We start from the raw sequence: 16808 nt of genomic DNA on the forward strand, positions 1-16808 counted from the left end.
TCCCCATGATAGGCCCCAGTGTGTGATGTTCCCCTTCCCGAGTCCAAGTGAGCTCATTGTTCAGTTCCCACCTATGAATGAGAACATGCGGTGTTTGGTTTTCTCTTCTTGTGATAGTTTGCTAAGAATGATGGTTTCCAGCTGCATCCATGTCCCTACAAAGGACGCAAACTCATCCTTTTTTATGGCTGCATAGTATTCCATGGTGTATATGTGCCACATTTTCTTAATCCAGTCTGTCACTGATGGACATTTGGGTTGATTCCAAGTCTTTGCTATTCAGGCTAAAATGTTAATTGCAAAAAAAAAAAAAAATGCGAGAGTTGTTTTAGAAATTTAATCTATTTACCAAAGGGTAAACAAATTATATAAATGAATTATACCTATCAGTTTAGTAATATGGATTGCCTTTGTGCTGGGAAAATGAGTGGAGAAGAGACAGAAGTGGCTGGGAGAGTTTTCACGCTAGATCATGATGTACCTTTGGGAAATCTCAACCATGTGAATATATTACCTATTCAAACATAAATCACATTTAAATCATAAGGATATTGTGCAGCCTGTATTGGATGGAATTTAATGTACTTCACAGTGATTACCCCATTTGGTTTGAAATACCAAGGAAGTAGGAGGTATTTTTGTCCCTCCTTTGTAGATTATGAAGATCAGGCATGGAAGGGCGGAGCACTTAGTTCTGAATCAAGACCTAGAGTGAACTGAAACAAATACATATGGGACTCAGTGTTTGGTGAAACAATATGGCTCAGTGAGTAAAATCCAGGCTCTGACAGCAAATGGGTGTTTGGAAACCCAGCTCTGTCAATTGCAAAACAAGTTCTTAATGAAATCTCATTTTTTTCATCTATAAAATGAGTGATAACAATAGTATCTACTTCATACACATAGGGTCTGTAAAGATTGGATTAAATAAGTATTGTTGCACTTCTAGCATGTACTAAGAACTTAATAAATAACAGATATTATTTATCTCCCTCATTATATTTTAACAACGACTTAAAAAGTCTTACACTAGTATTAAGAGTTAATATTTTCACGGGTGCCAACAAATAAAATAAACAAAAGAACAATCACTGTGTCATGTGTTCAACAAAACCATCTCATTTTCCACTTGGCCACACAGGAAGACTCATTTTTCCATACCTTGTTATGGTTGGGCTGGGATATATGGCAGTTCTGTCCAATGGAGAGTGGGTGGAAGTGACAGATAAAACATTCTGGCATGACTTACAAAATCTCACCGCTTGAGTCTCCATTGTCACTTCCCCTTCATAGCAATCTTGGAGATTGCATGCAGAAGATGAAGATGTCACAAAATGGAAGGAGCCCGACCCTGTAGGACTGTGTGCAGAGTCCCTCTGCCCACTGGCATTGGATTGCGATGCAAGCAAGCAATAAACTTCTTTTTTTTTTTTTTTTTTTTTTGCAGTAGAGATGAGGTCTTGCTATGTTGCCCAGGCTTGTCTTGAATTCCCAGGTTCAAGTGATCCTCTGGCCTTGGCCCTGCAAAGTGCGGGGAAGCACCTCTAGCAATAAATCTTGAAGCAACTCAGATTAGGGGTTGACTTGGAGTTTTTCATTTGATTGATTGATGGTATTTGTAGAGCAGAGCAGAGCCTTTGTTTTACATACCTTTGTGAAATAGCACTACTTGTCAGTAACAAAATGTTAAAAGGTTTCAAATGTTCTCACCTCATGAGAGTGAAGAGACACTCATACTCTCATGAGTAACTCTCTTCCATGTTTTCTGTTTTGTTTTGTTTCTTTCTCAAATGGCCATAATATGGGATTGAGATGTTTGCTATGGTGCTGGATTTATAGGACAGTGTGTCCCTCTAAATTTCTGGGGCCTTTGTTGCAATATGCACAGATTGCCTTAAATACTTAGAGCCAGTGGGGAAAACTAGCTCTTCTAACTAGAAAATGTTACCTCCTAAGATGAAGGCATAAAGATAACAATAGAATATTTATTGGTTATTCCAGTTTTTAGAGAGTGAACTTCAGATATTTCCTTTTGCTTAGACAATGAAATAAGTAACATGCTTCATAGAGGTATCCTGAGTTTCTTGGATAGCTCCCAGTGCTGCCAAATGTTTAGAAATATTCCCAACCACTGAGCATTTTTACCTAAACCTTGTGGTTTTAGAAAAGTCCACACAAATCACAGTTATGGGCAAATGGAGAATTACTGAATTGTGTAATTTGGCTGATCCCTTTAACGTAAGGTACCCTTATTTTAGTTCTGTCAAAGCCTCTCATTTATTACCCACTGTGTTGCTGAATCTTTAAATTTAAAATAAACAATGCCAACAAAACCAGAATGACTCAGAATGTCAATGCAGTATATTTTCTTTATTGAAAAAAAGTGCACTTGAATAACACAGCTGTGACTTAAAAAGAAAAGAGAGAAATTCTTTTAAATGTGTGGATAAAGAGAAACTGACAGAGATAAAAAGAACCTAACCCATTTTTTCCTAGTGCAGTAGTCAAATGTGTCCTTCAGTTTAACACACAACTGGGCTAGAGAAAATGAGTCAGAAACTGTAACATTTTCTGAGTGTTCTCATAGAGAGTACTTACAAATGCTGTGTACAGGTTGACTTGACAGTTTATGCTTCTAGAAGTTTCCCAGACAATATTAAAAGTTCTAACCATCTACAGGAAGAAATAATTGGTGGTTTCAAGGACATTTTTACAACAATAAATACATCAAGAAGTTCAGTTGCTATCACAATGAATGAAAAGCTTAAGCGATTCTTTGCCTTCCCATTGCTTAGAATGTCCTTTCCATCTTGGGTCACTATTTTACACAAATCTATGAAGACTGAAGAGGGAGTAGCTGATGTATGTTACATACTCATGATTAAACTTTGATAACACTTCAGTTGGCATTGGCCATGCATTTTCTCAAGTTTAAAAGGCAAATACAAATAATACACTAAATTCTTTTCTGCATTTCAAAAAATATATTGGAGTTTGCCATTCATTTCTGAAGCCCTGATGAACAGGTAACAGGTTTCTTGGCCTCAGAATATAGGTTCATATTTCTTGCCGCAGTCACCATCATTACTATGACTGTCTGCATCCAGATTATTGGGACTAGCAGATTTGTTCCTGCCCTCTTTAAAAGAACAACATTTTTGAGGTGCAACATATCCACTGATTTTTAGCATCTATTCAACAGGTTTTTATACCCATTCATAGAGAGCAGAACAATTTAGATACTCTGTGTACTCTATAAACTCTGAACCATACTCTCTGAGGCCAGATTCATCTGTCTATTTATTTACGAATACTGGGGTGGGGATGGGGGGTTGTTCTATGTTTTACCAAGCAGCAAGTTGAATGCTTGCTTTAGGGAACTTCAGTTAGATCTTAGAGATGGAAGCCCAATGGGAAGGAAAGAGTTCCAGGAGTAGTATCCAAACCCTGTTGAACTTGTAACTAGAATTGCTCACTGTAACATACCCTACTAGGAAATGATAAAAGCAGTTTACTTCTGACCTTTCTGTAAATAAAACTACTTATCACAAGAGAAAGAAATACCTAATTTTCCCATTTGAGAGAACTCCAAAAGTAATGCAATAACTCACCACATGTGTTTCAAATTTGTTTGGTATTGTATCTATGCATACACATGTGCACATAAAGATATACATACATATATATGTTATATAAATGAATGAATGAAGAAAAAAGAAAGAAGGAAGGAAGCAAGGAAGGAAAGAAGGAAGGAAAGAGAAAGAGAGAAAGAGAAAGAAAAAGAAAAGAAAAGGAAAGAAAGAAAGAAAGAAAGAGGAGAGAGTGAGAGGGAGGGAGGGAGGGACGGAGGGAGAGAGGGAGGAAGGAAAGAAGGAAGGAGAATGAGAAAAGTTTTTGACCCAAATTCTTCCATGGAGTAGTCAAATATACAATGCAGCTATAATGGTGTTTGTTATTTTATAATTTGGATAGCATACTACCTGTCAAAACCCCCCAAAATATTTTTTGAATAAGTAACCCTGGGCATATATCCTGGTGGATTTAGACTGCAGTTTCACCTCTGTATGTGAAAATTATCTTTCATTTCAGCCCTTCCCTGTGTTATATTTACTAGACAGAGGTAGCAGCATGTCTGGAAGTGAGACAGCTACTCCTGCCTAGGCTCATCTTGTCCAAACGTGCACCTGTTCCAGAGGTTCCTTCTTCATCATTCCACAGAACACAAAGCAGACACATTGCAATTAAATCCCTGGTTCATTCTGCTACTTATTTTGCTTGTTCATCTGCCTCTGGGTCCTTGATTTTCTCTTTCTATGCCCTGGAAGTTAGGGCCGTATCTCTTTAGCTTGATTTCCTAACCTTTGCACCACACAACCACATGCTCACCAAGATGTATATTGAATATACCTTGATGATTACAGCTTCCCTAAGGATACATGAGTCGCTGTTTGACATGTCACCATGTACCTCTCTCTATAAGCAAAATGAAGGAGGAAGATTGAGAGAAGTCCCATGGCCTAGCATTTAGTATTCTGCAGAGAACTAATTTTCTAGAAATAAATGCTTCTAGGTATACTTCTCTTGGTGCTCTTTTTTGACCTCCACCTCACTCTATCCCCAACGCTTTAGCCTAGATTTTTCTATATTAAGATTGAAGCCAAAGAGAATAGTTATGGTTTTCTCTGATTCTGCTGAAAAATCTCAAGCACTTTGAGATTCTCTGGTTTTGTCTTAAGCATTTTTTTCATATGTGTGAATAAGAAGTTATGTGGAAAGACTCATGTCATGCTGCGAACACTAATATTATATTGGAGGGAAAGTTGCAGATTATGCTTGCCTTTGTATGTCTTTGTGCAATATTGTTCTAATTGTTTCCATGAGACTGTATCACTATTTTAATTTGCAAAAATCAAATAAGAACTTTTAGGAGTCTTCTTTGTATTTTTGTAGTACCTCTAGTCTCTTTAGGGTGAACTAAAATATGTCTACATTTTCTCTCATTTTTACATTATAACATAAGAGGCAAACTTAATTATGTGGGAAAAATTTTCCCACCAATAAATCAACTTGCCACTCAAAATATTTGCAATCTATATGAGGCTTGCTCTGAAAAATAACTGAAGCTGTTACTTTTGGGGATTTAGCAACGGAGATTGTCAAATTTTCCCTGAATAGTATGGTGACAGTTACTGACAACAGAACTGCCAGAGCCTATTCTAAAGCCAGAAAGAATTCCCACCCCTTCCTTTCCACCCTAACTTAACTCACCTTTCACTGATTTATCCTCTCCACCTCTCCAACAAATTACATGCTGCATTCTTTCACTGCTAACTTCATGTGGCCCTGAGACTTGCAGTCAGGCATCTTTTTTACTTTGGAAATAATATTTACCATACCTTCCTATTGAGCAAGTAATTACTAACTTTTACCAGATCTCCACAAATCCCTTGGAGAGTTACCCTCAAATAAGCAAATTTCAGACACTTTTTCCTACCCATGCTATACTCTAAAGCCTCCTTTTTCCTTAACAATATTATTTGTGAGGAGTAACAACCATGCTTGGGATATTTTGCAAAACATCCAATTAACCTCCAGTAGATAAAGCAGGTGGAAAAGCCCTGAACCATGAAGTCTACTGCAGCTCTATTACTTACTTTTTGTGCTACCCAGGATGTCTTTGGATGGCAGGGGGCTCTTTGAGTCTTAACACCTCCAGGAATGAAGCATGGATAGGCTGACTGACCTTCCTGTGGCACATGAGTGCTTTGGACATTAACTGATTTCAAATTTTGGTGTTAGCAGGAGTTCCCTGGGAGCACAGAATGCGCATTTTTCACTCTGGATTATCTCAACCTAATTAAACCACCCAGAAAAAAAAAAAATTAACTCTTATATCACAATGACCACTGCCTATTAATATGCGCACTTGGAACAAGGAACCGGGTGGCCAGATGAAGAAAAAAAAAATTCACCTTTCCTCCTTCCTAGAGTCATGGATTCCAAAGCCAATATTAGTACATCTCTTAAGTTGATACTTAAGTTGTGATTGACTCTTGTGTTTTGCCCTGGCTCACTGCTCTAGGACTGGTTGACCTTCCTCTTATCAGTAAGATTGTTTCAGAAGAGCAGGTCTTGTGCTTGCACATCTAGATATGTCAACTCCTGCAGAGGCTCTGTTGTCATTGGGTGCTGCCTTTCTGCTCTGACTTTATTGTTCATATTTTTTAACCATATTATTAATAGTCATTTGCCTAGAACTTTGCAGATTCATCTATTATTTGACCACCAGAAAATATTTTAAGAATTTATTGTTAATTTCCATTTTCAAATAAGCAAACCAAGGCTCAAAGAGATCAAATTGTTTTCCTGAGGCCATGTTGTCAAAGGTATAAAAAGTGATTCCTTAACCCTGGTGGTCTGATTCCAGGACCAGCTCTCTTTTTGCTATATCATGGTGCCTCCACATATTTAATAATACATTTTAAATTTTTACCTCCCTTAATTATGAGAGTAGATATAATAAACAGTAGGATCGTGATGCTTTACTCTGTGTCTCTCCTCTTTTAATCTGTCTGGAGCCATTTATTTTTAATTATCTATAATGAATGACTGCTTATTATATAACTTTATGGTCCAGGTCTAAAACCTACTACTGAATTGCCTTTGGTAATTATAGCATGTGGAAAAAACCTATCACATTTTCTTACCTTGACCTACTTTAATGAAGTGATAACACTCATTATTTGCAGCCATACATCCAAATGTTCCCTATCTCCATGCAAGTTTGTCTCAGCCAGAATAAATGCCCAGTTAATCAGAGGTGTTTAGTTTGCCTTTGCTAATAATGCTGGTGCTTAATTCTCTGTAGTTATTACACAACTATCCTTCTTCCCATAATATCTTTAAAAATAATTGCATCTGTATTTTAATTTTTACATTTTTTGACTCAGGGAATAATATACCAAACATGTCATCTAGAAAATAAGACATTGACCTTGACAAGGAACATGAGATAGATGGTAAATAACCACTCTTCCACCTCACCATTTGGTCCTCTTCCCAGCTATATCATGGATACCTCCACTGAGGAATCCCTGAGTGGTTCCACAGAGCCCCTCCCATCACTGTTGAGCCATGAACCAGAGCTTCCAAAACAGCCTGGGGATAAGTGCATATCAAAGTGAGCACTAGTAGGGTTTTCCACGGTGTAAAGAAGCAATGGACTATAATGGTAGTTCAGTTTTGTCCTAAGAAAACTGAATCTTTAGATTTTCCTTTCCTACCTGAAAATATGCAAAGCATGATATAAATGCTAAGAGAAGCACTAGACCTTGCCTCTGAAAAATCCTGAAAACAGTATTAACACTAATGGACTCTCCACTATCAAGTAACTCCGGATTAACGCAGTCTCCCTTCCCTCCCAGTTCTTTGGTTCCCCAGTTTACACCAACCAGAACAATCCGGGAGTTGGGGGCGTATCCTATTTGTCAATGCAATATTCATGGTGCAGCCAAAAAAATTGCCCTGGACATAAATATCTATTCTGGTTCCAGCTCTGTAATGAACTTCAGACCTCTGGCAAGATATATAGCTTTTCTGTGTCTTATTTGCTGAATAAAAAAAAAAAATGCTTACGCTAATTTTTTTGAAAGGCATTGGGAAGTTTAAGCCAATAGAGATGAAAATAATCTACAAAGCACAAAACAATTTTTCTATGGAAATAGAAAATATTACTAAACAAAGTTCTTAGCCTAATGACTCTGATCATGTATGCTCTGTTGTATTATTGTTTCCCTTGTTAGCATAAGAAAATAGGAGTACAACATTATTGATTCATAATATTTTCTACTTCCATAGAAAAAAATTGTTTTGTACCTTTTAGATGATAGAATGTACAAAAGTTGTTTTGTACCTTTTAGATTATTCTCACCTCTATTGTCTTAGATAAACTTCTCAGTGCCTTTCAAATCAGAAAGTGGAATACATTAAAGCCACAGAGGATGCTCATGTCATCAGATATTGTTAATATCCCTTCTCCAACTGCATAGCATGAGGGTTGGGAACTCAGGTTCAAGGGTCATTCAGACCTTGGAGAAAATCTTGCCCCTGATGTGACCTTTGCCAAGTTATTTTCTATTTCTGAGCTTCAATTTATTCATCTGAAAATGGGGTAATATATTCATCTGTCAATCTCACCTCACAGGATTGTTATAAGGATTAAATGAAGTAATGCCCATAAAAAGCATTTAACAGCAAACCTGACACATAGTGAGTTCCTGGCCAATGTGGTAAATACTGTCTCTTAACATTTCTTTCTCACAATGTAAATAGACTCTCCTGGAAATAAAGAATTCCAGACTCAATTGAGTTTGGAAGATACTGCTTTAAATGCGTTCTTAGGTGAAGAACCATTAATGTATTCACACATGGGACAACTCTTCAAAAAAGAGAGATGATATCTAACATTTGCCTAAAATGTTTGGACATTAGAACACTTTATTTTTGTAGTAGCTTTGCAGGACTAGGTTTCTGGGGATCATGCTTTGGGAAATCTTGTTCTCACAAATCAGATATTCATAATATTTTCATGAAATCCTAGGATCTCATTTGTCTCAAAATAATGGGGAGAGATGAGAAGAGAAAGAAGTGGATGAGTGTCAACATGAACCACAATAGGATCACTGTTGAAGCTGGATGATGGGTACATGGGAGTTCATCACAGGATTCTTTCTCTTTTGTACATGTTCGAAAAATTCCATTAAAATTTTTAAAAAGATATTTTAAAAACCAGAAAAAAATATATATATATGTGTATACACATATATATGTAATATATATATACCTGCATACATGCTGTGTCTTAATACATACACCAAACTCTAAGAGAAATGGCTTATCTCCCGAGGTCTACAGACCCACTCAAGCAAAAGTAAATTATCTGTTTCTTTCACTAACTTGGCAATGAAGCTCTGCTCACACTTCAGAGCCTAATGAGGTCACCTGTGGTGACAGCAGTCAAAGGAGAACCCAGCCGGGTCATCCAAAGACGAGTATCATCTCTACTCATAATCTCAACTTTCTTCCCTTCTTCCCCATAAAGGCTTTTACAGAAAAAAAAATAATAATAATGCAATAGAAATTATATTTTTAACTTAATTTTTTTCTCTCATATTCCTGCCAGATGTGCTACTACAGTCAAAATCAACCAAAGGTTTTGACAGGAGGAAAAACAGAATCAGTTCCTGAATAACAGAGACTTGAATCACCAAACATTCAATGGACATGGTACAACAGTAGTTTTGACTTGAAGAATCGGGTTCATCTGTCATTTTAACGGAAGCTGTCTGTTGGGAATGCCAAGGTTTCTAGCTGCCAGGGAACCCAAAGGGACTTGCAATTGGCCTAGAACCCATTTCACTTGCCAAAGTACCTAAGTTATTATATTAAGAAAATTCTCTCTCCTGATAACAACAAAATCACCAATCAACTGTCACTTTTTGGCTTTTTAGACAAAAATTCTCCCTAACTTCTCCCTTGTTCTAAATGTAATTATTTTAACCATACCTCATTACTTTTTATTATGCCCAGTTAAAGGTACTTGCCTATTTGCATCATGTCTTTCATGGTTTAAACTCACTTTGGCACATTAACAAAATCCTATTGTTGTTTATTTAACCTTTAGAAAGTTCACAGCTAGCTAACCTACCTGTCACCAAGATTTGTGTTTATGCATTAGGCATCTCCCAGCTGGACCATTTCACAGACTCCTGGCTGGCCCTTCTCATTCATTCATTATGTGTTCACAATTCACTCAAAATTTACAAGATGCTTAAGTTTGTTTCCATTCTCTAAAAGTTCCCCTTTCTGCTCTCCCCCTGGCCTGACATAATGACTTTCTTTTTTACGTAAGAGTTACCTTTAAAATTAAGGTAGAGTCTTCTTACTTTGTTTCTGTTGTATAGTTTCCAACAAAGTAAAAAGAAAGAAGGAAAAAAGCTAATTTATGGAATTATGGGGATAATTTCAATCTCATTTTTACAAAAAAAAAAAAAAAAATAGTTTCAGGTTGTCCTAGCTTAACCTCTTATTCTTCAAAGACTTTTAAGAGTTTAAGAGGAAGCATTCCAAGGAGCTTTAAGCAGAAAAAAAAAAAAAAAAACAAGGAAATAATTCAATTTCAAGAACTAGACAGTTTCTGCCTACATAGAATTCACATCTGGGAACCTGCAGCTGGGCTGAGGCAGTAACCTACATATTAACTGCAGTAAGAATATTCGGGGCATTGAAAGCCCACACTATCCTCACTGAAACTGGAGTTGGCCTGGAAAAACTTGAGAGCGGCTCAGATGCTGTGGTAAAGGCATCAGGGACAAACTCTACTGATGATGTTTCTTATCAGTAAAAGACCCCTGCACTGCACAAAAACATATTTTCACCAATCCACACTCACCTCTGCCCAGTATATCATCTGCAATAGAACAAATCAAATTACAGATGTGGAGTGTAGCTGCTCCGGTTAGAGACGCAGCCTGATCTCCTTGAATCAGGCTTTCCAGGCTAGCTTTCACAAGCCCAAGTTCAAAAGAAAGTGAGGCCCTTACTGACTAGACTGAGGTGTGCACTGCAGGATGCTGAAAGCGTGGGTTTCTAGCACTCTCTAGTTGTAACTCTGCCACTATACTAGAGTGAGATAACTCAGCTAAGATACTTGGATACTCCTAGGGTGCATCATTGTTTTGATATTCCTTGTGAATTATTTTTTCCTGACAGGGTAAGTGGAGTGGAGGCGAGAAGTCAGAAAAATAACATTTGTAAGCTAATTTCTCTGCATATGCCAGACACTGTGTAAGCACTTCGGATGCACTCTTCACAACCAGAACATTTGTTATTCCCACTGTAGAGAAGAAAAAATTGAGTTTTAGGGTGAGGCACACAGCCAGTAAGTGGAGAAAGTCCAAAACTAAATTCAGAGCCTAAACATACCATACACACACCAAAAGAACAGGGATTGCAATGGACATTGTCACTGAGATGGCTTCTCCCAGAACATGCAGAGTCCTCTTTCCAGGTGCATCCTGTCCTGTTCCCTTCCTGGATGTTCTAATGGCTGCAATTCTAGTTCAGGGTCCTTTCTTACCTATAGAATCTCCAAAGTCTCCCAATACATGTTCTTGTCTTCTACTCCTAAGCATTGCCTAGAATGAAATGCAACCTCCAAAGACTAACCTGTAAGGCCTTGCAGGATCTTCTCCCTACCCACCTATACTGCCTAATTTTCTCCCATATATCTTTCTTTTTCATTTTTTAAGATTTTTTTTTTTTTTTTTTTTTTTTTTACCAGAGGAGAGCGTGAACACAGTCCCACACTTCCACAACTTCTGCAGTAGAGTTTCTCATATTTGGAGGTGTCTCAGGGGTCAGTACATCTGACTTGCAATGGATAAGCCTTGCCCTGGGAAAGCAATCTTAGGAATCGTGGCGTCTCCCCTGAGAGGTAGGTATCTTCTCCTTATATACTCTTCAATCCATCCAATATAAACTTTAGTCTGTCTTCCAGGTATGACTCTGCTAGGGCTTCCAGTTGTGTCCCTCCACCTCCTTCTATGCCTGAAAACTTAATCTGTTCTTTAAGCTTTTGCTCAAATACTGCTTCCTCGTTGAAGCCAAACTATCTCTCCAACCCCTGACTCTGCCTTTTCTGTTTAAGTATAAGCTTCTTGAGGGTTAAATTTGTGTCTCATTCTACATCAATATGCAGTCACACACTGGGCCAAGGCCACATAACTAACCAGAGTCAGAATTCAGTTCTGATGACTCTCTTAGTTATGTTCTTTTCAACAAGTATGTGGCTTGGGGCTTTGCTGGGATCACAGCAGGATTTTATGCTATTTTCTTGTGTTATTCAGAGCAGCCAAGGCAAACCATATCCTCCTCAAAGGTGTGTCCTTCGAAAACAGGAGAGGAAAGTCTTATCCCACTTTTGGATTATCTAGAATAGATTCGCTTGTGGAGCTGTGAAGACTGAAGATGTCGTTTGGAGGATTTGAACAACATAAGTGTGGGAGGATAAAAACAATCAACCAAATAACATTTTTTTACATTATAAAAAAATACTCTAATGATGTTCATTCATGAACAAATTTTTATTAGCTCTATGGCCAATCTGCCTACAGAACAGACTCTGTAATAGAACTACACTGCCCTTCTTGCCAGACTCCACAGCACTCTCATTTGGCAAGACAATTTCAAACACACCCTGTTACATACCAGCCTCTTCATCTCAAGAAATACCAATTCCAGCCAACCACTCTGGACGTGCCTTTGAGTTTCTATGGAACTAAACTGGGCATCCATTTCCAAAGTGGCTGGCATGTTTCATTTCAGAGTAAAAACTGGGGAATTTATTGAGCAAGAATCTAAATTAATCTAGGAGAAAAGATAGGAAGAGTACGGTTTTGGGTATGAGGAAAATATTCTCTATCTCATGTCAATAGCCTAAGTCATATTTTTTCAATAAGGAAAGGCATTTCCTTTCTTCTTGCTAGCCACCATCCACATTCAATTAATAACAAACTCTCGTCCATGTTTATTTCCAAACGTACTTCCAAAATCTAATCACCCTCTCTCTGCAGCCCAGGTACCAGCATTCAGACACTTAACAGATCTTATATGGATGTATTTTCCCCCGATTTCTTCTTAGAACTATCCTTCAATGTTTCTCAAACTGTGGAGTATATAAGAGTCACCTGGAATAAGAATCAGCTGTTTTTTTTTTTTTTTTTTTTGAGACGGAGTCTCACTGTCACCCAGGCTGGAGGGCAGTGGCGTGATCTCGGCTTGCTGCAACCTCTGCCTTCTAGGTTCAAGCGATTCTCCTGCCTCAGCCTCCCAAGTGGGACTACAGGTGCATGCCACCACACCCAATTAATTTTTATATTTTTAGTAGAGATGGGGTTTTGCCATATTGACCAGGCTGCTCTTGAACTCCTAACCATGTGATCTGCCCACCTTGGCCTCCCAAAGTGCTGGGATTACAGGTGTGAGCCACCATGCCCGGCCTCACCTGCTTTTCTTAAATGCAGATTTGTAGCCACTATTCCACAGACAGTCAGATGTATGAGGTGTGAATGGGGCCCAAGGAATTACATTTTAACCAAGCATCCCATGCAACCCTAATATAGGTACTTCGAATGCTACATTTTGATGAGAACAAGGACAACATTGGCCTGAAACTATAGGATTTAAAATAAAAATCTTAAAACAATTTACTTGTACTAAAATTGCTCACATATTTTTCCCACAGTCAACTGGAAACAGTGAAAATTATTGACCGTGATGATATCAATGTTCAAAGACCTTAGTGAATTGACTCCTTTCTGTCTCTTACCTAACTTCTCAGAGCCTCCAGAATAATATTGTGCCAAGACGTTCAGTGTGCTCTTCCTCATAAAGCTCTCTCTGGTTTTGAAGACCCTCCTAGAATTTTTTTCTGACCAACTTCCATCAGGGATTGCATCTTTCAGCAATGTCCCTGGGTTCCATCCCCTCCCACACCCATGTGGCTTAGCAGAGCCCTCCCTGTGCAGCTTCTGTCATAGCATTCCCCACAAGGTAGTGAGACCATCTACAGCTGACCCTTGAACAACACAGGTTTGAATTACACAGGTTCACTTATATATGTGGATTTTTAAAGAAACAAAAGTTAAACCAAGTGTGCCTGCCTCGCCTGCCTCCCCTTTCACTTCCTCCACCACTTCTGCTTCTGCCATCCCTGATGCAGCAAGACCAACTCCTCCTCTACCTCCTCAGCCTATTCAATGTGAAGACAATATGGATAAAAGCTTTATGACAATTCACTTCCATTTAATGAACAGTAAATATATTTTCTCTTTCCTATGATTTTCTTAATATTTTCTCTAGCTTATTGTATTGTAAGAATACAGTATATAAAACATATAACATAAAAAAATATGTGTTAATCGACTGTTTCTGTTCTTGGTAAGGCCTCTGGTCAACAGTAGGCCATTAATAGTTAAGTTTTGGGAGAGTCCAGAGTTATAGGCAGGTTTTCAACTGCATGACTGATCAGTGCCCCTAACCCCCACATTGTTCAAGGGTCAACTGTACTTTCTTATTTGTTTTTCCACCACACTGTGATCTATTTTCTTTTTTTTGTTTTTTTTTTGTTTGTTTTTTTTTTTTTTTTTAATTATACTTTAAGTTCTAGGGTACATGTGCATAACGTGCAGGTTACATATGTGCCATGTTGGTGTGCTGCACCCATCAACTCGTCAGCACCCATCAATTCATCATTTATATCAGGTATAACTCCCCAATGCAATCCCTCCCCCCTCCCCCCTCCCCATGATAGGCCCCAGTGTGTGATGTTCCCCTTCCCGAGTCCAAGTGAGCTCATTGTTCAGTTCCCACCTATGAGTGAGAACATGCGGTGTTTGGTTCTATTTTCATATAAGGAGCATGCCTTATGTTTTGCCTTGCATCCTATATAGGAAACACTCAATAAATAATGTCTATTGGAATTTATCCTCAGATGCTATCACACCCCCATACCACTGGTTCCCTTATCCCATAAACCAAGTTAGGATTTGGTGTGCTCAGTCTAGGACCTCCTGATTCCCTTAAGAGGAATAGAAATCAGCTCTAATTTCTCATCCTAAGTGTAAATCAAGCAAGGAAATAGAATTATTGTAAGAGACCTAGAGTTGGATTTTAAATCAAGCGAGATGAAAGAAGAAATCTAAATACAGAATAAATCGGTCAACTATATAGCAAAGTACTAAGAGTCACAGGCTTCAGAGGCAGACTGAGAAATCTGGAATCCCAGGTCTTCCATTGACAGGCTGTGTAGTTTTAAGCAGGCTGCATAAATTCTCTGTGCCTCAGTTTCCTGATAGGGGACAAAGAATAACCCCTAGGGCTGCTAAAACAAGTAAAAAAGTAGAGCAGACTTCAGCAAAGTGTTCCCATAAAGGGCCAGAAAGTTCCTATTTTAGGTTTTGCAAAACTGACAGTCTCTCTCTCTCTCCCTCTATTCAAAAGGAGAAGTGGCTATAGACAATATGTAAACAAGTGGGCATGGTTGTGTTCCATTAAAACTTTATTTACAAAAACAGGCAGTGGGCCAGATTTGGTCACAGGGCTGTAGTAGTATGCTGACTCTTACAAAAAACCAATGCTTGGCATATGTTAAACTTAATATTGTAGCTTTTATTATTTTGCTTGAAGGAATTTGCTTCCCAGAAAATAACTGAAGTTTCAAACTTTAATCATGTTCTCACTATAATGAGAACACATTTTACCTATTTGTATTAATTGGAATCAATACAGAATGAGCTGACATCTAAGACTCACTACCTCAGAAGATTTCCTCCCACTCCTCACTTATGTTTACATTAGAAATAAAACCAGCAGGGTATTTTCTGGAATAATACCGCTTCCCCTATAATTTCAACCATGCTGAAGCACAGAACTTAATTTGAAAAACCTATAAGACACTATAATGGGAAACATGCCAGCAACAGCAGCAGCCTGACTAATGCAAATGGTTTCGTTCATTTGAAAATCATTTATATTGAATGATGAACTGTTAATTAATAATTGTATTAAATTAAATTAAATTAAATTAAATTCTGCTAACACTGAATGAAACCGAGGCACTAAACTACTGAATGTGGAATAAATTACTCCCTTTCTCCTCTCTGGTATCACATTTCTACTTACACTGTAATGTATATATATATTTCTACTTATATTGTAATATACATATAATATTCCTAATTTTCAGAATTACTTAGAGATTTCTGACCAGCAAGTAATGGCATTGATGCCACTACCCAGGAAATTTAGGGTGTCCTGGGGTGAGTACAACAGTCACATATTCTTGTTGTGATTCCTGTTGTGCTGCTAAATTACAAGTACAGTTACTTAACCACTTCTGATATTTGCTCCAGGAGCTAAAAATAAAAAAAAATTAAAAAAAAAAAAATTTAAAGAAGCCACACCTGCCTCCTTTTTTGTACCAACTGTTGCAAGCATATTTTTTTTGGCAGGGGTTTGTCTAGAAGAAGTCGTTGCTCTCCTCTGCCCACACAGTCCTCAGTCCTCAGCTTATTAGATCTTCTAAATGCCTGTCTTCGTTTGCAGGGCTTGGACCAGCAGCAGCTGCTGCAACCCAGAATGAGACAGGAAATTCTCTTGCTTATGAACGGTCTCAGACACTCACATTGCCTCCACTCTCCCTCTCCTTTCCACCATATTTGCTCAGCCTCAATACACTCCAGTTGCTCTAACCCTTGTCATGAGCACCTTTGAGCCAGTCATTTCTTACAGTGAAGTCTACATAATATCCCAGCTCCCAGCTGACCTGACTGCTGATTTTCCATGCCTGCCCAGGTACCTCATCTAACAATACCGAAAATAGCTCAAAGGAGGTGGATAGGGTCATCTCTCACCTTGGAACGCTTTCCCACGCTTTGGAGAGACATCATCTTTGTGGAGTGTGTGGTTTCATCGCCATCCTGAGCTAAGAGCCTCATCTGTGCCCCACACACAGGCTCAACTGCAGATTGAGATTATCCTCTGGATGAATGCCCTGCCAAATCCCCACTGGTAGTGAGTTTCTACAAAACGCTAGCTTGGAAGTGTTTGTACAATGTTCAGGCCCAGTCCTATAGTTAGAGAAGAGTGCCTGATTCTCCACTCTCTGGAAATGTCGTGAGTAACTTGCTGCTTCAATGCTATTATTCTTCTTCACTTCCAATCATTTAAGTCATTTTATCAGCCTGGTC

General features: G+C 38.3%; 1 protein-coding gene and 1 non-coding gene across 2 annotated transcripts in view; both read right to left on the minus strand.

Moving 5' to 3' along the window:
* Positions 1–8478: 8478 nt before the first annotated feature.
* OPN5 (opsin 5) overlaps positions 8479–16808 on the minus strand; it is a 44824-nt gene continuing 36494 nt past the window's right edge. Inside the window, exon 7 of the mRNA XM_023213077.1 lies at positions 8479–10894. Within this exon, the coding sequence (XP_023068845.1) occupies positions 10886–10894 (9 nt within the window). The 3' untranslated portion in view covers positions 8479–10885. The remainder of the gene's footprint in view (positions 10895–16808) is intronic.
* Positions 11339–11502, minus strand: LOC111543231. Its single transcript, XR_002731792.1, has one exon. It is a non-coding gene; the product is annotated as a U1 spliceosomal RNA (small nuclear RNA).

This window comes from Piliocolobus tephrosceles, chromosome 5, assembly GCF_002776525.5.
Source record: "Piliocolobus tephrosceles isolate RC106 chromosome 5, ASM277652v3, whole genome shotgun sequence".
Classification (NCBI taxonomy): Eukaryota; Metazoa; Chordata; class Mammalia; order Primates; family Cercopithecidae; genus Piliocolobus; species Piliocolobus tephrosceles.